Here is a 23,256-nt window from a genome sequence, read left to right as displayed (position 1 = left end):
GGTATCTTTGGAGTAGCCTGACGTGATGTATATGGTGGATAGACACAGCTGTTGCGTGTATCTCTTGCTTCTAGCTGCCTCTTAGAAAGCTCTCTTCTTTTGCTATCACTAACATGTACATTTTCCCCTCCCAAGGTGGCACCTGTGTGGTCAACCCCACAGACTTGTTTTGCTCAGTTCCTGGTCGATTGTCCCTTCTCAGTTCTACTTCCAAATACAAGGTGACCATTGCTGAGGTAAAGAGGCGTCTCTCGCCACCTGAGTGCCTCAATGCTTCACTCCTGGGAGGCATTCTGAGGAGGTAAGATGAAGCTGTTTCCTGCCACTGTGTCTCTGGTAATTGAACTGATACTACTCTCGAGCCTCCTGTCTTTTTATACCCCATCCACTGTGGTATCTTCCCCACGAGAGCTAGTCATCTCAGAATTTCTTCCAAGTTTTAACTAACCAAACGGAATTTGCATTTGATTCTGGACAGAGCAAAATCCAAGAATGGTGGCCGCTGCCTAAGAGAGAAACTGGATAGGCTTGGCCTAAATCTGCCAGCTGGAAGACGGAAAGCAGCCAATGTCACCCTCCTCACTTCCTTGGTTGAAGGTATGACTTTCATGTTCTCAAAGAAATAATGAAACACTGGTCTCGGTGGTACTGCAAGCCTTGGTTTATGTTATTGCTTTACTGCAGTTCTTTTAAGGGTAATAGTCAGTGGTAATAGGGGAACTTTCTGATTAATCTTGACAGTGATTGACTTTGCCTTAATAGAAAATATAGCTAATTCATGGGGTATCAATTGACTTACTAACTTGGCAATCATAGGGAAGATGGAAGAAGGCACTGGAAGGTGTGTAATACTTCACCAAGTATTCCTCAGATAACAGCAACATGGCCATGGTCTTCTCATCTCTTTATTAGCTTAGAGTTTGAATAAATCTAGTTTAATCCATTGTTACTCAGTACAAGAGCCACAGGATAAACAACTTTGTAAGGTTGGTATTGTTACCAGGCTTGAAAGCACATTGCATTAGACATTATGGGCATTTTTACACGGTCTCACTATGGTAACCCTAAATGGCCTGTAACTTGCAGACGTCTGTCTGCCTCTGCCTCTCAAATGCTGGGATTAAACATGTAGGCCAACATACCCAGAAGTTTGTAGATTCTTAAAGCACACTGAAGTTGATGCTTCTGTGAAGAGGTACGCTGAGTCAGGGAGAGCATGTGGTTAAGAAGTATACAAGGAGGTGGTAATGAACTGCCAAGAGTTACTTTTTCCCTCATATTTTCCTTCGTCTCTCCTGACAAGACTAACCTGCACATTTTCATGCAATTCTTTTATAAGCAGTAGCTGTAGGGAGCATTAGGTTTTGTGGGTTTTGAATGCCAGAGGAATGCTCCTTCAAAATCCAGAATAGTGTTTGAAATACAAACGGTGGACGGCTTCCTGTCCTGGCCAAGTGTCTTAAGAACACGGCCTTGTGTCTTTTGTTGCATCAGTTAGCTTATGGATGTGATACTGGGGGGAGAGGTATGTGAAAGGCCTAGGTTATCGCATTGACCTTTCCCATCTTATACATTGTAACATATGTTTGTATGCAGCATGAAGGATTTTTTTTGACATTAGTCAGACATCGAGCACACGTTAGTAGCCTAGCTTGGGAGACTGGCAGGAGGCCAGCTTGTGTTATATAATAAATTCCGGAATGCCTATGGCTACTGAGCAAAATGCTGTTAACAACAACGACAACAAAAGCAAACCAATCAAACAAACAAACAAAAAACTGAAAGAAAAGCATATTGACTGCATTCTTAACATTGGTCTTTACCAAAAAAAAAATAGCATTGTTTAATCCATTATCAATAGCTGTCTTTGTTTTTGTTTGATTAGTTGGTTTTGGTTTGGTTTGGTTCGGTTTGGCATTTTAAGACAAAGTCTCACTGGTTTGGAAAGAGTATCCTTAAACTCACATCAATCCTCCTGCCTTGACCTCCTGAGCAATAACATTTTAGGTATCTACCAGTAAGCCTAGCTTCATAACAGTTTTCTTTGCTCCCTGACCCACTCAATGGCAGCAACAATGACAATCACAACATTAAGTTCTTTGGCAGCAAGCATTTCCTGCTAATCAAAGTTACTCTGAGAGGTTGGTCATTGCTAACTGTAAATGTGAATGCAGAAGTGATCCAAATTTTAGGCTTTTTGGTATTTTGTTTTTTTATTTTCCCCTAAAGCTGAGGACCCAATCCAGGGACTTGCTCTTGCTAGGCAAGCACTCTACCACTGAACTGGATTCCCAACCCCAACTTTTTGAATTCTATTATGATACTTAAAAGTTTGACATTCTGAATTCTTTGTGTTTAGAATTTCATGTCAGAGATTGTCAAGTAGTATTTAAGTATTTTAAAATCTGAAACCAGGAGTCTGAGCATTGTAGATAAAGGGTGGTAGACCGGTGCTATGTCCTGAATCTTGCTTTGTGTTTGTTGTTGCTGGGAACTGATCTGTGTCAGAGACATCTTACTTATTATCCATATGCATGTACTGGCAAGGGTAGGACAAGGTTACAAGAACATGGCTAAAAAGGAGATAGTTTCTTGCTCGTTTTAAGTAAATATATTTTAAAAATTATTGTAGGGTTTGGGTTTTTTTTTCTTTTTTGATTTTTTAAGACAGGGTTTCTCTGTTTCTTTGGAGCCTGCCCTAGAACTAGCTCTTGTAGACTATGCTAACCTCGAACTCACAGAGATCCGCCTGCCTCTCCCTCCTGAGTGCTGGGATTAAAGGCATGCGCCACCACCACCAGGCAAAAATTATTGTAGTTTTCAAAAGGTAAAGAAAGTAGATGTAATAGCAGAAATTCGGGACTCATATAAATAGGAGACTATGAATAATTCATTCCCCCATAAGAAATTCTAAAGCTATTTCCTTAACATCTAAAAATTGTCTATTAGCTTTTATTAATGTTTTAAGTTTTATTTATTTTTAATTCATGTGTATGTATGACAATCTTTTGTGAATGGATATTTATGTACCATGTGTATGAATGGTACCCATTGAGGTTATGAAAGGGCATTGAATTCCCTAGGACTGGATGGAGCTCTAGACACTTGTGAGTCACAATTACGAGTGCTGAAAATCAAACCTGAGTACTCTGGAAGAGCAGCCAGTTCTCTTAACTGTTGGGCCACCTCTTCAGCCTCTCTGTCAGCTTTCTTTACACCCTGTAATCGTGTGGAAAAGATCATGCTATTTTTTTAACCATTGTTATGCACTTCTTTGTCTCTGGTATTTCCTACTTTATCCATGCATGCATACTTTTAAGAAATTCATTTTTAGTCTATGGGCATTGGTGTTTTGCCATGACTATCGGGTCCCCTGGAACTGGAATTACAAACAGTTGTCATGTGCCATGTGGAATTGAACCCAGGTCCTCTGGAAGAGCATTCAGTGATCTTAACCACTGAGTCATCTCTCCAGTTTCCCATCCATGCATCTTAATGAACAGGAACTAACCACTTGGGTCCTTTTAAAGATCGCTTAACACCATGCTTTAAACTCTTACACCCAACAGCCAAGATGAGATTAGGAGTTTTTCAAACATCTCTGTGACCCAGTACATGCGTGACGGTCAGTCAGCTCTCATAGTTTGGAATATTTGAACACAAAAGAGGCAAGATCTCGTTCCCATTTCACTCATACATTTTTATCTTTGTAGATTTAAATACACAAGTAAGGATTAAGCACATCTTCTAACATGTCTATTATCAGCTTTTGGTCTTCATTTCTCCTTCTTATTTATACTACTCTCAATTTCCATTTGTCCATTTCAGTATCTAGAGTAAAAGAGCACTTATCAGCCTCTCAATCATATAATGGTTTAAAGTTGTTTAATCAAGTGGGCTTGTCCTCCTGAAGAGACACTGAAATAATTTCAGCGCCTTCTCTCTCTAGAAAACATGCAAGGCACTTGGCCATGGCATTTCTGTTGTGGTTTTTGACATTTTTGCTCTGTGCTTATTAGCTTATTACAGGCTGGTTACATCAGTTTGCCCTGCAGCTCACACTATAACAGCCTCTGCGGAGTTAGTTGTTCAAATGTGCAGGAGGATTCTGTGATCTAGGCCCTGCTGTCCAGCACCTTTTTCTTGCGTGCAGCTTCCTACAGCCATCAGCACTTGGGGTGGGACAGAAGTTCTGTTCACCAGAGTGGACTGCTTGGTGGGTCAGTCTTGCTGCTTCTGTCGAGCTTCTTGTTGCTTTGCCAGGCAACCTCCAGAGTTCCAAAATGCCACTCATTTAAGTTGTTTGATAGAAACGCTTAAAATAGCTGTTGTGACAGAGGCCAAGTTCTCACTTGACTTCTCCTTCTTACTCTTCATCTTCCTGCTCTCCCACCTTTCTCAACAATGTGGAGGAGAATCAGCAAAAGAAATGTTTTATTTCCAAAGACTGCATGTGATTTCCCTTCCACTCGGATAGTTGGAACTCCTATTACTGTTACCGTCTTCTTCAGCTTCAAATATGTACATTTCCAGACCCACTCTGCTTCCTACTTCATGGGAACTAGTTTGCCACCTGCAAAATCTGTTAATCCTTAGGGCTCATTTCTTGACCTTTTAAGAATAGTATTGAAACTGGTATTGAATTTGGAATGGTTGGTTAATGTCTGTACTCCATTTTCCTCACTTATAAACAAAGACCTTAGTATCTAACACAGATGGGGGGGGTGCTAGTTATTACACCTGATGTTGCCGTCTCCTGTGCTCAGCAGCCTAACACAGTGGCAGCTTGCTTTTCCCTGGCTGCAGTCAGATGCATTCCTCATTAGTAGTTTTTCTGTGTCTCACAGTCTCATCAGGGACCAAGAACCCAGAGTTCTTTTCTGTCTGTAATTGCACACATCTGTGGGTCCCAAGAATCTTGTTCATACAGCTTGAAGCGGGTAAAAGACTGGAACTGATCATCACACCCCTTTTGCTCTTTTCCCTATGAAAATCCATTACTTGGTTGAACCTGAATGTAGGGTGAGCTTTGAGCTGTGCTGAAAAATGTTGCCTCTCTCTGAGCAGAGACTTCTCTGCAATAGCTCAAGAATATATGAAGAAAAGAGCTGAGTAGCCAAGGGTTGGTAACAAGGCTGGGAAGATAGAGATGCCTGCCACTAAGACTTACCAGTGACCTGAGTTTACTCACCTGACTTACAGAGGTATGCTGTGTCACGTGCATCCTCAACCCTCCCTCGGAAAATAAAAAATTCAAAATGTAACTTCTTCACTAAAAATACGTTCTCAAAAAAATAATGTTTTGATACTCTTAACATCATATACACACAACACTGTATTTTATGGCTTTGTATAATTAATGATATTAACATCAACTAAATATTTGGTGCCAGGCCGGCACAGAAACACCTGAAGCTGATTAATTACTACACTCTAAACCTCAAAACAAGTTCAGAGTGTGGTTTCTGGGGACCAGTGGGCCTGTTTGGACTCATGTCTACCTATCGCTTACTACAGGGAGGTGCATCAGTTACTGCTGGAAGTGTTCTTATCTGTGATGCAGCATCGGTAGCAGCATCGTACTCAAGAGGTGCTGGTGAAGATTCAGCACAATACGTACAAACCCCTGAGCATGATGAGCAGCCCAAAGGCAGCGCTCAGGATGTCTTAGTAATCACTATTCTCAAACAAGAAAACTAAAGTGAGGAGATTAACTGTTCTGTATAGGATTATACAGTTGGAGACCACAGGGAGAAGAGCCCAGTTCTTCAGCTTTGCAAATGCTAAGTCTGTTTTCCATTCTGATTTGTTTTTGTTGCATAGTGAACTGCCACAGATTTGAGTCTTCACTTGAATGAAAGAACAGGCTGGAGGCTACAGTCTGTTCTATTTTTTTACCTTGTATAGCACCCCTGCCATCCCTGTGAACTCTAAGCAGGCATTCCCACCTTTCTTCTACCACTACCAACTATAAGTTTGTAAAATCTTGATAACTCTTCTGCCACTTAATTTCCCAAAGTTCTTCTAATTTGTAGTAATCAATAACATTATTAAAAAGTTACTAACAAAATTTACAAAACTCTTCCACTAAAAACATAATAGACTTGTATCTTTAAAATAAGTGAAAAGTGTGTGTGTGTGTGTGTGTGTGTGTGTGTGTGTGTGTGTGTGTGTGATTGCTCAGGTATAGAAAATTCAGAGAATAATCCTATGGTGGTCCTCACTTTCCACCTTGTTTATCCTGGTTAATGAACTCCCAGATATTCTCCTTTCTTTACCATCCATCTTGCTGTAGAGTGCAGGAATAACAGAAAGGGACTACATCATTGCCTTTATTTTTGTTCTGGGTATCGAAACACAGGTCTTTTCTTTTGCACAGCAATTGCTTTAGCAGCCGAGGCATTGCATCAACCTATTAGAAATGATCTTATCATTGATACTCGGTCTGCTGTGTCTCTGATCCTGAACTCGTATGTCTGCATTTCTAATAATAAAGAAAACATAACTTACACAGCAGAAAATGTTCTCCTGTAGCAAGAGAGCTGGCAAGTGGAGTCACTAAGTGTTGTAGTCCATGATATTTTTTTTTTCCTTCGGAGAGAACTATTGTCAATTCTTTGTGGCTTGAAGAGAAGAAACCAAACCAAACCAAAAAAGCAAAATAAAGATCCTTAGAATCGTGATTCCTCTGCCTTAATGATACCATTTGTTTAATACATGCTCAACCCTGGGAGTTTAGGAGTTTCCTCCACACAGCCATCAGTAACAGGGGCTTATTTTGTTAAACAAGGCAAAAGGACTAACCTGGAATGATCATGGCAGGTGTGTGTATGTCTAAATGGGCCATCACCCTCCAAACAGCTCCTTCCCAGGCCTTCCAGACATCACATCCTCATTAGTCACAATCACTTGCGTTCTAAGATTGCACGTAATGTGGAAAGCAAAGCTGTAACATCTTTGTTGGTTCTCACTTTAGTTATACAACCGCCAGGAAGAACAGGAAGTAGGGGACCCCAGTTTTCCCCTTCTGCAGAGAGAGAATCTGACACTGTCATGTCTTTGGGGGCATGGTTTTGCATTTCAAAAGCTAACAGTGAAATTGACCTCAATATATTTAATTATAGCAGAACTTACGGTTGTTACGCATTCTAAGGCCTCTTTGGGCTTTTTTTTTTCTTCTCCCTTCAGACCAATGAGAATTACAGGTACATTTCTTCTTAGCACAAAAAGGTTCCTAAGAAGTAGATTCTGCTTTGATACCTGATAATTAGGTAATATTAAATATTGTTATGTAATATCTGAGGTCTCTTTCTTCAGGTTTCAGCAAATGGCCTCAGTGAGTCTATCTGTCCTGTAGGATACCATGGACACTCATACATCACTTGGAGATTATCTCCTTAAACTCTCTACTTCCTTGCTACTCCCCAGATTTCTCTTCTTACTCCTCTTCATTTTACCTTTTGATCCATTTTGTGGGGAGGGAAGTTATTTGTTTACTGAGGCAGAAGATACAAGAGGCTACACAATTTAGTCTCCACTTGAAAATGTGCTCAAGGGGTCCGTATAATCCTCTTCCTCCTGACAGAGAACCCGAGGGTACCTGTGAGTCTGTTGGCCTCAGTCTTTGGTCCATTGTTCATTCCTCACCCTCATACTTAGCAGGCTTTGCTGAAGAATGTGCATCTTTACACCGTTTTACAGTTTCTTTCTTCACTCTTTCAAACAATTTGCTTTACAAAGACTGTGGCTCAGCTGATAAACTGTTCAAAGACTTAATTTCAGAATTTTTTCTACTCCTTACATTTTTTTTTGAAATTCATCTGCCTTTAATCAAATCATAGATTATACTGAATTAACGAAGTCTTAAAATTATCTCTGTTTAATATACAAGGACATTCTTTAGTTCAAAATGAACGAAATCTTTCTAAGGGGGTAGAGAATGATTCTGTTCCCTTATGAATATATTTTTAAACAAACAACACATGAAAATAGTATAAAGTCTAAATGTTGTGAATGGATTTACGGTCTTTTTCCAAGGCAACCAATTATTTTCACAGAAGAAAGCCAACACAACTTGTCGCTTTGCTTCATTCCAAGGATATATGCATATATGTGTTTATTTCATTTCTGATAGATAGTAGTCTATGACATGATTTTGAACTTTATATTTTTGTACTTTGTCTTAATACTCATTCTTTTAGTCACATATATGAGCTGTTGGTTCTTTTTAACATTGATGACAATATATTTAGTTAACACATTAAATTTTATTTTCATTTTTAATTACTTCCATTATTTTTTGAATTTATAATATATTTCATCATTTCTTCATCCCTTTAATCCCTCCAAACCCTCCTGCATACTCTTCCTTGCTCTTTTTTAAATCCGTGCCATCTTTTTTCATTAATTGTTTTTACATACAAGTAAAGTATACAGATTAAGCCCATTGTATTTATGTAAGGAGGAACATAGACACATTGCAATTTGATGAGTCTTATGCTTAATATTTCTAAAGCATTTTCAGCTTTTGACAATTTAAATAGTGCTACAATAAATACCCTCCTATTTATAGGCTTAATTATACAGAGTGGTAAATTCTTAGGAACAATGTTCCAGCCTCAAAGGATAGTGCACTTGCAATTTTGATAGACTATAGGCAGATTATTCTCAGTTGCTGTTATAAATGTGTATTTTTAAAGATAGATTTATTTATTTATTTGTTTGTTTGTTTATATGAGTGCTCTACATGCACATAGGACTTTATGTCAGAAGAAGGCATCTAATTCAACTACAGATAGTTGTGAGCTACCCTGTGGCTACTGGAAATAAAACTCAGGACCTCTGGAAAAGCAGCCAGTGCTCTTTAACTACTGAGCCATCTCTCCAGACCCATAAATGTGTCTTCTTATGGCTATGTGGGTAAGGCATTTTCATGGGAGCCTCCCTGTGTTTGAACATAAGTCATTTTTTCTAGGGTTTTTAATGTTTGCCAACTTGATAAATTAAAGAAAATCTCTCTTAAAATCTAGAATCAACACATGCTTAGAAATTTCTGAGCTTTATTTTCTATATTCTGACTTTGTGTTTAGAGAGTAACTTTTGATACTTTCAAATTCTAGCAAAACTGTTGCAAACCTCCTTAACCCCCAGATTTTATTTTTTTTTCCTGTTACAGGGATATGTTGCTTATTTAAATCTTTTGGTTTAAATTCATTGTCTAATAATTTCAGCCATATATGCTTATAATGTTCTTTAATCATAATCCCTATCCCATTATCCTCTTTTATTCCTTTCTTTGCAGCATTTTCAGGCATTTGACTTTTCTGTTGATGAAATCATATTTCTCACATAGTTTTTGAAGTTTCAGTTTTGATTTTAGTATCTTCAGATTCAAAATCACAAAAGAATCATCCCAGTTTTTCAATTACTTTGTGGTTTAACTTTTTATACTTAAATTTTTATCCATCTGGAATTTGTTTTGTTCTTGGATATATGGTATAGGTCCAACTTTATTTCTTTCCAGATGGCCACCCAGTTGTCTTAACACCTTTTATTGGTAATCCATCATTTCTCTACTAACTTGAAAAACAAGCTACACCTCACTATATTTCTCAATTTGAGTGTTCTTTTTTAATACAGCAATGTCTTTGTTCCCTTAATTATGCTATTTTTATTCCTATTACCACATTCCCCATTTTGATTCCAGAATTTATATCAGCCAATTTTGTCAGTCTTTTAAGAACATACAGCTAGACGGAACTCATACAATTTACCAGTAACTCGGTGACTACTGCCTTCCCCTGATGGAACCCACAGAATTCTTATAGGGGGGATTATATGTAGTCCATCTGCATAATGCTTTTCCCTCCTCTGAGGGGACAGATTTTCAACCACAGCTGAATAGAACAACTTGAGGAGCTTTCGGGGAAAAGCTCATGCCTTAATACCAGAGATTAACTGATATTGGTGAAATCCAGTGGGTTTTTTTTAAAGCAAAAACATGAGTTAGAAGTATAGAAAGGGTTCAGAAACTATGCCTTCAAGTGTTGCTTGTTTTATTAAATAGCTCCACTGACATAATGATAGATTCTTGTTTGCACGTGTTTGTAGTATGAAGTCAGTCTTTCTAGCAAATTTCTTTGGTTTGGTTTTTGTACAATATTTGTTAGAGTATCTCACAGGATGATTATGATTAACCAATAAAATATTTGAGTGGCTGGTTGTCTCAGATCAGGAATTCTGATCATGGCAGGACATTGAAGGAGGTGTAGAACAAAACACAATGTGGATGCCTGAAAACATTCACCACTTTTCTAGAGAAACTCTCCAGTTATGAGACATATGGTTATGTCAAAGATTCAGTGAGGTGGTGCTTAGACTGCTTTTGTTTCAGAATTAGCTAAAACACATAGCAGAAATGTTAACTTTGTGTTTCAGATCTAGGATTTAATGGTAATATCATATTACAAGAGAATTCATTTGCAGAGCCTTGCAGTGCAGACCCATGATCACAGCTACTCAGGAGACAGAGGCAGGAGGATTACAAGTGTAGGGCCTGTCTTGGCTACAGAATGAACTCAAGGCCAGATTGGACAATTTAGTGAGACCTTATCCCGAAAATGGAAAGTGGAAAGGGTTGAGGGTAGGAAAGAAAGTGGATTCAGTGTTAGAATACTTTCTTAGAAAGTGCAAGGTCTTGGGTTGAATCTCCAATAGTGCAGTAGAAAGAGAGAGAGAGAGAGAGAGAGAGAGAGAGAGAGAGAGAGATAGAGAGGAATTTATTAATATAATTATCTAGTTTTAAACTTTCCAATGCTCATAGGTACCCCTTCAAATAACCTGCTCTTTCCCCATACATGAAAATAAGATTGAAATCTTAAGTGAAAAATATTTAAAATATATGAGTTCTTGTCTTTATTACATGCTGCAATAGTAAATTAAAGCTAATTTTGTGGCAACATTTTTACAGTAACCATTGGTAAGGTTTTCTAAGAAATTACAAGGTTAGGCTGGAGAGATGGCTTAGGGGTTAAGAGCATGGCTGCTCTTCCAAAGGACTGAGTTCAATTCCCAGCAACCACATGGTGGCGCACAACCATCTACAATGAGATGTGGCGCCCACTTCTGGCCTGCAAGCATACATGCAGGCAGAACACTGTATACATAATAAATAAATAAATAAATCTAAAAAAAAATTACAAGGATACAGTTTCATTTTCCACAGACCATTATTGAAATTTTAGTTATAGAAATCACACTTTTCCTAAAATAGAATTATTTTTTTTTAAATCTTTCATAGCAATATACAAGTTTCAAAAATCAGGTGTGTTTATTTCTAATTTTAAAGTAAATCCGGGCACTGGAGAGATGGATGTGCAATTACGAGCCCATACTCCTTTTCCAGAAGACAAGAGCTCAGTTCCCAGCACCCACATCAAACATTTCATAGTTGCCTCTAACTTCAGCTGCAGGAAATCCCAGGCCTTCTGGGCTCCAGTTACCCATAAACACATGACATATGCCCACAAAGACACACACACACACGCATACAAGTGAATGGAAAGAAATCTTTAAAAATAATAAATACAGATCCATTCCTTTAGAAGCCCAAACCTCAGTACAATAGTCAATTGACTTTTCATCAGAAAATACGTTGCCATTATCTTTCCCCTTAATTGTTTTTCTAATATTTTCTCACAGAATTATACTTTTGCTTTGATGTATACAGAATCGAATCCCCAGAGACCTGGCAAGCAAGTTTCATGCTGGAGTTCGGCCCATGTTTTGGAATCTACCTGTACCTGCTTTTTAAGATCATTGTTTATGAATATCACTTAAAACACTGTATCAACTCTCCCTCTCTCTGTGGCGGCCCATTTTACAGATGGGAATGGGTTATCAATTGGCACATACACCTAAACCCTTTGCAAGCCTTGAGCTAGGCAGTGTGGACTTGTCAATTGAGACATTTTTTTCTATTTTTTTTAGTTTCATTTTGCATTCCAAACACAGTTCTCCCTTCCAACCCTCCTCCTGACCCCCTCACTCCCCCGCCAAGCACACCTCCCATCAACTCCTCCCAATGTGTAAGAGCTCCCATGGGGAGTCAACAAATTCAGGCTCGCTAATTTGGGGAAGGACCAAGCCCCTGCATTGAATCTGAGCATGGCATCCCACCATAAGGAAAAGACTCCCAGAAGCTAGCTCATGCACCAGGGATAGATCCTGGTCCTACTGCCATGGATCCCTCAGATATTCCAAGCTTCACCACTGTCTCCCACATATAGAGGGAGGCATTCCTGACATGAAATAAAATTAATCTAGTTTTCAAAGTTAAGATGTCACTGTTTGTGCTTAAAGGGTAGATGCCCAAGTGGCACAATAAATTGAAATAAACAAAAAATTTAAACCCACGCAGAACCACGGAACCTTACCTCATCCTTTAGAGGAGGTGTTAGTGGCCACTAATGAGACAGGGAGGGGAAATGTTCTTGTTCCTTCCTAGGATGCTCTCTTCACCACTGGTAACTGCCTATGGCTTAGAATCAGAGAAGCTCACAGATCCTTTTTTTGCACAAACCAACCAAAACTCATAGAAGCTTATCCATACACTTTTGTTTTTCCTAAGCCTGTTGACACTAAGTCATCTGCTATAAAGGATTCTGCTTTGACAGATACATTATCCATTCATTCTTAGATTTCCACACCCAACACTTTTGTGGCATGATACACACTTCTAAACTACATATCAGAATGTCTTCACTTGCGGCTTCTTTGATGTAGCATCACTATCCTGTAACAATGTTACACTCCAAGCTACAGAAAGCAGTGAACAGAGCTAAGGGAAGGAAGGGTGGGGCTGTCAATGTAAATGTAAAACAGCAGCTCTTCTCCTTAAACTGGTTTTAAAACTACCACATGGTGAGAGCCTTGCATAGAATGGAACTAATCATCAAGGACCAGATTCTAGCAAATTCAAGAGGCCTGCTGCTATCCTCCTGTTCGCCCTGTTTACCTGTCGCTGGTTTTCAGCCTGTGAGTTGCCGTCCCTTTGGGGGTCTAATGACTTTTCCATAGGAGTTGCCTAAAGACCACCAAAAAACACAGATATTTGCATTATGGTTCATGACAGACACAAAATTACATTTACGAAGTAGCAACAAAAATAATTTTATGTATGTGGAATCACCACAGCAGGAAAAGTTGTATTGAAGGGTTGCAGAATTAGGAAGGCCGAGAAACGCTGAATTATGTAAAAGTCTCTGGTAAAACATTACTTAAGTATCTGGATCTATGTGAAGGATGAATTGTGTGGCTACTCTGACATATGCAACTTGGCTTGCTATATAAAGCTGCAAGAGAGCGTGGTCCATGCTGTCATTGAGCAGGTTTGAAGTGACCTTTGCACTTAAGAACTGCACATTTATCCTCTGATCAGGTGCAATAACATTCAGTATTTGATGGGTCCAACTTTTGATCTTCAAGTGTGAAATTTCACAAATAATTCATTTTGTCATTTTTTTTTTAGCAAAAGTGATCACTGCATAACGTTGCTATGTCCTTTAAAAATCCTTAGTTCATTTTTTTTTCAAAATATATCTTCTTCCTGAATCAGGGCGATAAACTGTTGATAACCAACATTTTAAAAACGCTGCTTGTTCCATGTAGCATTACTCAAAACAATGGCCCCCATTAAATACTGAGCATACAAAGACCCTTCATATTTAGCCACAGCATCTCTGTTCTAAGTGCAGGGAAACTTGATGTTTCCACACAAGTACTCGCAGCGCTCATTTGTGGTGTGTGGGGCATGCTTAGTCAGCTAATCACAGAACGCTGTCTGTACTGATAGGCTTGTTTCATTGAGACCTTCCCCCCATTGAGTTAGGCTCTTTTGCAAAGTTCTAGAAGAGGTTATCTTATGCTGTGAGAACGAGATAAATGTTCGTCACATGCATGATTAGATGAGAAAATCACTGGAAATATTAGCATCTATCAATAATAAATAAGATGTAAATATACTCACATCCATGAAGCTGCCTTATTTTTTTTTTACCATTTATTGATATTTGTTCACTCTGAAAATTCCAACCAGGTTCCCAACTACATCTATCAGATACAGCAGTTTACCTCGCTGTTCAAATGCTCTTTTCTTTTCTGAAATAGACAAAAAGGAACCCTCAAAAAATTAAAAATCTTCTCTTTTTTGTATTATTTTAGCCTTAATTGTGTGTGTCTGTGTATAGGGATATGCACGTGAGTACGCGTGTCTGAAGAGACCAGAAGAGGGTGTGGGATCCTCTAGAGATGAGGTCACAGGCAGGCGTGAGCCACCCCATGTGCATCCTCTGTGAGAGTAGTGCTCATGCCCTACTCAGCCCCTGCTGCAGTGCTCCACCAGTTCAGACTTAGCCAGTAGACGCAGAGCATGTAAATGAGGGTAGCGGTGTGTCTCGTGGGTACAAATGCTTGCCTAGCATGTGTCCCTGACTTCATGATATCCTTTCCTACTCCTTCCCTCCCTCTCATCCAACGTATCTGCACATCATATCAACAAATCACAATTAAGGCATCTCTAGTCTTGTTTCTTTTATTTAGCATACTGCAGGGGGAAAGTCTGAAAAGACTAAATATAGAACCCAGGTTAGTGATACCCAAACTGATGTCTTTGAGAGGTGTGTGATATTTATTATTTCTTCTGGAAATAACATAGATAGATGTGTAGTACAGTGAATACCTATGCGGCAGAGCACACTTAGTGTTTGAAGCATGGACATATGGATTTTCATTGCAAAATTCTTTCAACTTTGCTCTGTGTTTTCAAAACATGTGTCTGAGAATAAAGTTTTATTACAATATTTTAACTATAAGAAAGGTTAAGAATAATTTTTTGTGGGGACTACTTCCTTAATATTAGTTTCTCAGTGTTCTGTGATCCTCAACTGCCTTCCTGCTTTTTACAACTGTTACCTTTGTGAATGTAAATTATCCAAACCAAAAGGCTTATTTTAAGTAGGAAAACCATTTTTTACTAAGAATATTTTTTTTAGATTTATTTATTTATTATGTATACAGCGTTCTGCTAGCATGTGCACCTGCACGCCAGAGGAAGGCACCAGATCTCATTACAGATGCCTGTGAGCCACCATGTAGTTGTTGGGAATTGAACTCAGGACCTCTGGAAGAGCAGTCAGTGCTCTTAACCACTGAGCCATCTCTCCAGCCCTACTCAAGATATTTTAATGATGTCACCTAGTGTCTCCTCTTAACCTAGTCTATCAACTATCCTTATGCACTTCCAAGTGTCCATTCACCATCTAGTCTGTTGTTCTGTGAGCACACCATGAGTTCAAGTCAGTAACTACTTAGAGTGATACACTGGACAGCTGTTAAAAAAGGGTCATGTGATATTGGCACCAGCCTGATATTTTCTTTGCTTCTCCTTGGAAAGGTTTGATTAACTATGTGCATATTGAGTAACCCTGCCCCATGTATTGTACACATAATAATAATAGTAATAATAATAATAGGTGTAACATTTAATTTTGCTAAGTGTAACAACTTCCAAAGTCTTTTGAGCTCATTTCTGGATATTTTCATCAGTCTCATAGAGAAGTCATCAGAATGGCTCATCTGCAGATAACAGACGTAGGACTGAGCAGCAGCCAAAAGTTATACCCAAGGAGCTTTTCTCTTTGTTGTTGTTGAGCAGCATCTTGGAAGTCTTTTTTTCTGTTATGCCATGAGACATTCAAAGGAAAGAGTCGAAACTCTGAGCCAAACTCTGTTTGCTCTCTTTTCTTCTCAGTCGTCCACGGGTTTGCCTAGGAAGTTCTCTGTCCCTTTGTTTTCATCAGCATTCCTCACAGGTGACATTCCCTCCCAATTTTATTCTTGCATTATTTAAACTGGATAGAAGTGAAGTGATGCATCTGAGCACAGCCCTGTGTGAGAGCTGGGGAAAGGTGGCAGCAGTGCTGTTGTAAGGTAGGGTATCCATAAGACATTCACCTGTGCTTTCTGCCAACAGGTGAGGCTTTGCACTTGGCTCGGGATTTTGGCTACACATGTGAAACGGAGTTTCCAGCCAAGGCAGTAGGAGAACATCTTGCCAGACAACATATGGAACAGAAAGAACAGACAGCACGGAAAAAGATGATCCTAGCGACCAAGTAAGTGCTGTAGGGATGTCTCTGTGGACCCCCATCCCCAGTGTTCCTGTTTCCTTTGACTGAAGATAGTCTAGAAAGCAAGAGTTCTCTAAAAACAAGGGGGCTCACACTCCAGAATATAAACAGATTCACCAAGACTCTCTACCATCCGTACCAAGGCATCAAGGTTCACATGATTAGACATGGGGCTATCAAGGAAATTCTCAGATATACAGAAATTAGGTCAACTATATGACTCCACAGCTAAAGGCACTTCCTGTCAAGGCTAACAAACCTGAGTTTAATCTCAACGGCTCCCATTATGAAAAAAGCAAAGAGAAAAAAGCAAACAGATTGCTGCAAGGTACCATCTGACTTCTGCTTGTGTGTCACGGAGTGTGCATGCACAAACACACACACACTCAAACACAGAGTGTAAAATATAATAAACATTTTAAATATATATGAACTACAAAGTTCTTTCAGTGAGATATCCAATCACCGATTTGCTTTGGCAGATTGATCTGTATGACTCTTTGCTACTTTAATAAATAATAGATTTTATTGTATTTAACTATAATTTATAAAATACACAGTTACAGATAAATAGCATTGATTACCTGCAGTTACCCTCCTAACCCATCTTTATTTCTCCTGTTTGGTAATTGACCAAATAGTTTGGTATAGTTTGCATAGTTGTTTAGGCAGAAAGAGAGAAACCAGACACATTACGAACTAGACATGGTTCTTGCTTACTTGGTTGATAGAAAACACAAGAAAGTCTCATCACTAAATTAGAAATAAGTACACCTCTCATTTGATGGACGGTAAGCAAAGTCATGAAAGTTAGTAATCTTTACTGCCATTACCTTAATAGCTATCACCAGTAGAAACACAGAACTTTAAATCCAGAAATCAGCCAAAAAAAAATGTTACCTCCTTAAGGACAATGACGCAAGTGATAAAGTTAGAACACTGTGAGTCACTGAAGATCATCTTTGTTACATAATTCATAATATGACACTTTGTTTAGAGACAAAAGAGTCTTTCATATCTAAGCTTCAGAAACAAGATACTGAAATAAGAATGAAAGTAGCCAGCATGCTAATTCTGTAACTGTCCTAGGCAGAAGGTGGTAATTAGCGCTGAATCCTGCAGAATTGTCATCTGTGTTTAAGTACCTCCACTGTCTGAGGTCAGCAAGTTAAGGGACAAGACTGAAAATTCAACTGGAAGCCCGGCTGCTGCTTCTGCTAGAGTGTGGTGTCCTGGGCTGCACACCAACAGAGTTCAAGCTTGCCGAGCTTTCATTTCCGTCTTCGGTGACCACATTGGTTATAGCTCCCAGAGTAGTTAAGACAAACATAAGCCAGGCTTGTAAAACTCGAAATCAATGGATTCAGTGACCCAAATAGTCATCAGTGTTTAGTTGCTTAAAATTTGTTTCAATCTGAGAGAAAATTAAGACTTGATTTAAAGTCAGTTTAATCTTTGGGGGGGGGGGGGGGGGGAGGGAGGACTGTAATGATGGACGGCTGCATAAGATTTCATAACATTTGTCAAAAAGGAAAACCTGGGGTATGAGGCTATATTTATGTTTTTTAGTTAGAAATCTAAAGCAAACGTAACAATGTTTCACTCTTATGTAAGATAAAACCCTGGAGATGGTGGCAGAACAAAATGTCTTCAAATACTTAGGTAAAGTTTCACTCAGCTATTAAACTCAACTAGCATCAAAGCTATCCAGTTTCACTTCAGAGAGAGGGGTCCCATTAAAATGAATAAAGAAAATTCTCAACAGCCCACTTTGCAAAAAAAAAAAAACCCAACAACAACAACAAAAATTGACTCTTACTCTTCATAGGAAAAATTACCTCTTGCCAAATTCAATAAAATTTCGCCATCAAACAGCAAGAAACCACACTGAAACTTCATCCCAGGTGAATCGCACTTTAGAACACTTTGCCACTTTTGTTACCTTTATTTGCGTGTGTGTGTGTGTGTGTGTGTGTGTGTGTGTACACGCGCGCATGTGTGTGCTCATGCTAGGGCATGCAAGTGGAGGTGAGAAAACAACCTTCAGGGAGCTGGTTCTCATGCTCCCCCATGTCTCAGAGGTGCGTTTATGAACCTCACCTGCTTAGACACCTGGCCAGCCCTCTTGTCACTACTTATAAATATTTGTTGCTGGAACAAATGTTTCAGAGCAGAGCTGTCACTGCCTTCATGAGCATTCGAGGTGATTTGACCTTTCTGTACTTGCTGTTGATGACAATCAAGGCCAAACCACTGTATTTCACAGAGGCCTCTTGTGAAAACAAGCATACGTACAAAACTGTGTTTGCCCTTAAATATCAGGTGTTCTTGCCATACATGAAGAATGCTGTCAAGACATTTCTCCATGCTTATTGACTTTATTTTATAGCTGCTATGTTAATTCACTGTATTAGATATTTTTTGTAATTTTCTGGCCTGGGAAGATGGCTCAGTGGGTAAAAAAATCACTTGTCCCTCAGCATAAGAACCTGAATTTGAACTCCCAGAAGTCACATAAAGCCAGTTATAACAGCATGGGTCTGTAAATGCAGAGCTCCTGTAGTGAGAGAGGAGGCAGAGACAGGATAATCCTAGGAGGATCACGAGTCAGCTGACCTTCTGCATGCAGGGGCAAAAACAACAGAGGTACTTTTGTAAAAATGTCAAAGGTGAAGTCTGACACTGGGGGTTTTCTCTGACCTCAAAACGTCCACCATGGCACGTGCACACCCACGTACACACACTAAAATGCACACACAAGCACGCACATGCGCACACACACCATACAAAAAAAGATTTTAAAACAGCATTTTCTTAAATGTTACATTTCTTTACAATTATGCCATCATTACAAGAGCTTAACTGTTAGTCATGATACCTAGCAAGGTTTCTGATTAAACAGAGGCTAGAATTCATAGTAAGACAAGAAAAGCAGCAGAAAATTCTCTGCCAAATGCCAGCTGAAACTGGTGAACTTATTTTGGAGTGAGAGATTGTCTGCTTCAAACACTGAGGCATGACAGTGGTCAAAAGTAAATTATATTGCAATATTGGAGAAAAGAACTTTCAAAAGTTGACTTGAATTATGGCTTTAAATTACGCAAGCCTATAACTTTAGTTAAATTTGTCTACAGATGTGATGTACTAAGAACAAATTGTAAGATTTTAAAGATGAACATTAATTACAGTTCTCTCATATGAATTTTCTTTTATCCTGAGATTAACATGTAAAGATTCACTTTAAGAGTCAACGTGGATCCAGTGTCTGGAAACAGCTGTTTGCTGGAACCATTTTAGCATCATCCTGTGGTGTTCAGCACCAAAGTCACTGCATGCTGCCTATGGAACTTTAGACTGCTGACTGAAACATCCTCCCAATCCCCTTTAAAGGGGGGAACAGACTTTGAGACTTTGGTAGATAGTATCATGCAAAACTAAATGTTCATTTCAAGAGTTCAAATTCAGTTTTGTGCTTTTCATTGTAGACAAATTTGTAAAGAATTCCAAGACCTCCTGAGCCAAGACAGATCCCCCCTGGGGTCCTCCAGACCCACTCCCATTCTAGACCTGGACATCCAGAGGCACTTAACACATTTCAGGTAAGATGGAATTTCATATCTGTTCAGATTTGGAGTGGTTAAACCACATCCACCCCTCCAGGGTTTTGTATTGGTATCGCAGTTCCAGTTAAAGATATACTCATATGATAAAACAAAGACTGCAGCAAAGCCGGGCGATGGTGGCGCACGCCTTTAATCCCAGCTCTCGGGAGGCAGAGGCAGGCGGATCTCTGTGAGTTCGAGACCAGCCTGGTCTACAGAGCTAGTTCCAGGACAGGCTCCAAAACCACAGAGAAACCCTGTCTCAGAAAAACTAAAAAAAAAAGACTGCAGCATACTTTACATTGGATAATATGCCAATGATATAAATGTATAGTTTAGATTTTCAGCCTTGGAAGTCTGAGAGCGAGGTGTGGGCAGATTCAGTACCTGGTGAGAACTCTCTCTCTTCAGACCCTTTAGCGGCTGTACTGTGTGATGAAAGGGGCCAACAACTTCCCAGGAGACCCTTCTTAAGAGCAGAAATCCAATCTTCTGTGACTTAATCACCTCCCGGGGCTCTTCATCTTAGTATTGTATTGAGGTTTAGTTTCAATACATCAATTTGAGGAGACACAGACACAAACATTCATGCCACAACAGTGACAGCTTGAATTAAAAACAAAATGACTGATTGAAGCATGTTAGAACAGAATATTTCATATCTTTTTGTATTTTTCAAGAAACGATGACTTCATGAAAATTAATATTATTAGGTCAAAGAATGCTAAGAAGTTTTGGACCAGGATTCTGAAATCTTTTAAATGATTACTTATGATGTAATGGTAACTTGTTGAGCAGACATGACGAAAGTTCACTAAATATCATTAACAATTTTAGGAGTATGTTAATAATTTCTACATACTTAGAAAGTAGAGATGGCTCTTAAACACGGGATCCTCAAATGCATTATTAACTGCACATTTTACGTTCAATTTCTGAAATACTTTGAAAATAAATAGAATTTTTTTCTGGCAAATTTACTCTCTAGATGTAGTAGGAACAAGAAAATGGTCACTGCTTAGTGCTTTCCCATTTCAAACTCTAGAATTATAGTGCTATGCAATATTTCTCCTTCATAGAAAATATTTCATTTTCCTTGAGTTATCATTTGATGAAAAATATAAGCAATATTAATTAAAGATTGATTCACAAGCTATGGTGGTGACCACACATGTAATCCCAGTACTTGGTACACTGAGGCAGCGAGTATTAGGAGTTCAAAGACAGTTCATGGTCCACTAAAGAGACCCCATGCAAAAATGAACAAACAAAATATAATAATCATTAGAATTAAAATGTTTCCAATACCTGCTTAAGTTCTTTTCTGAGGTTGAGAACAGTTTATTAGATTTTAAGAAGAAAATTCCAGGATGGCCAACCTGTGAATTATTTTAAAATATTTTTATTTCTTTTGTCTCTTTTATTGAAAATATATTTTTTTCTTATTATGTATCCTGATTATGATTTCCCTCCACCAACTCCTCCCAAATCCTTACCACTTCTCCAGGTATCCAAATCCATGTCCTTTCTCTCTCATGAGAAGACAACCAGTCTTATAAAAATAATTAATGGTATAATAAGTAAAAACAAAGCAGAGTTGGAAACACAATGAAAGAGAAAGCTTTTTAAGATTATAAGGCTGTTGAAGATGATACACAATTATCTACATAATAGGTGCTGAAATAATGTTGGCTGCGAAAACAGTATTTTAAATGCAGTTATCTATCTTAACATATCACAAGTCTACACAAGATTCAGTAAACATAATCTTTCCAGATTCTGAAAAATGAAATGAAATGTTTGCGCTGGCAATGCTGAAACATATGTGGGCAGCCCGTACTTGGCAGTTGTGTTGAACTTGTCCATATTGGGTTTCATGGTCTAAGTTGATGAGCATGACTGACCAGGTCTCTTCCTCAAGAGGGCACCAGATCTCATTACAGATTGCTGTGAGCCACCATGTGTGTGCTGGGAATTAAACTCAGGACCTTTGAGAACACAGGCAGTGCTCTTAACTGTTGAGCTACTTAGAATTTATTTTTCAAAATTGCACCTGACATCGAATACATTCTTTTTAGAATTTTACCTGCCCCTCAGTGGAGATAGTATGGACAGGTGTAATGAAATGAGGGGGAAAAAATCAAATGCCTAGGTACTTCAGAGTACAAGGTTTTGCAAACAAGAAAGTAATTTTTAAACTTAGGTCTCTTTAGGTGTGAAGTCAGTTGCATGGGGGTGACTTTCAAACCTTGATTTGGGTTCTCATAGATCCTCTGTACTATGTGTAGTAATGAGACAATGAACATAAATTTAGCACTTAGTAAATGGTGTGTTGCTTGTTTCCACCAATCATGCCAGTTTAAGAGGGACTGACACCCCAGGATTGTCTTCACAGTTGTGTTTATGTACACATTCAAGAGATTTGGAACTTTTTACAGGTATTAGATTCAGAAGTTAATAGTTTTTTCTTTAAATCCAAATTGGGGTCTAAAAGAAACTTGTAAAGTTACACATTTACTATTAAGATACAGAGAATCAAGAGCCTCCACCATAAAAAAATGAGAAGCTTATTTCTACTTAGGCATGCTGATGTCTTCAACTGATGGTGACCTCACTCTTCCGGCCCAGAGTGAAATCAGCTTTGACTCGAATATTAGCTTCTGTTAGAAATAAATAGGTAGAAGAGTTGCATATTCAGTACAGGCATGACTGGCTTGCTAATGTGTTGACACTTGTGCAAGCTATAAACCTAAATGTCACAAAATCTGTGTGTGTGTGTAATGTATGTGTGTTTGTGTGTCTGTGTAAGTGTTATATGTGCAATTGTGCATGAGGAGGCGCCAGGGGAGGCTGTCTAGACTCCTGCTTTATCACACTGTACATCTTTTCCTTGATATCAGGTCCTTCAATGAACCCGAAGCATGCTCCTTTGGAGCTAGCCTGGCTGCCTAGCAAGTCAAAGAAATCCTCCAGTCTCTATCTCCCACACTGCTGGGAGGTACAGGTCCTGGCCCAGACATATCTTTTTATGTGGGTGCTTGGAATCAAACTTAGATTCTCATTCTTCAACAGCAAGCAGACAGTCTTTGCCTGTGGGCCATTTCCTTAGCCCACAAAATTCTTTAGATAAAACTTGGATTTATTTATAAAATAACAAGTCAGTAGCTCTCCTATGGACTTTACTTTTTTTTTTACCTTCCTTCTTAGAATATGGTAACAGGGTAGTGTTTGGCAGGGAACTAAAGAACTAAACATCTATGCTGTAGTTGTGGCTCACACCTCTAATCCCAGCTCTCCAGAGACAGAGGCAGGCAGATCTCTGAATTTGAGGCCACTCTGTTCTACAGAGCGAGTTCCAGGACAATTAGAGCTACACAAAAATAGCCCTGTCTCAAAAGAACTAAATAGGATAGCTGGCTGCTTCTACTCTCAGGAAAAATGAGATTATAGCTGAGATATAAAAATCA

The 23,256-nt window shown here is 38.9% G+C and overlaps 1 protein-coding gene across 2 annotated transcripts in view; it reads left to right on the top strand.

Annotated features, from left to right (window-relative positions):
- The window catches only part of Tfap2d (transcription factor AP-2 delta), a 54,155-nt gene that overhangs the window by 14,877 nt on the left and 16,022 nt on the right, over positions 1–23,256 (top strand). For both annotated transcript variants that reach the window (XM_041656144.1, XM_041656143.1), the window contains 4 exons: positions 136–301; positions 479–597; positions 16,031–16,172; positions 19,673–19,786. In XM_041656144.1, the coding sequence (XP_041512078.1) occupies positions 136–301; positions 479–597; positions 16,031–16,172; positions 19,673–19,786 (541 nt within the window). The remainder of the gene's footprint in view (positions 1–135; positions 302–478; positions 598–16,030; positions 16,173–19,672; positions 19,787–23,256) is intronic.

Source organism: Microtus oregoni, unplaced genomic scaffold (genome assembly GCF_018167655.1).
Source record: "Microtus oregoni isolate MIOR12 unplaced genomic scaffold, Mior012 000007F_ref0000211, whole genome shotgun sequence".
Lineage (NCBI taxonomy): Eukaryota > Metazoa > Chordata > Mammalia > Rodentia > Cricetidae > Microtus > Microtus oregoni.
The sequence above is the reverse complement of the archived record's forward strand: the minus strand, read 5'-3'. Positions and strand labels throughout refer to the sequence as shown.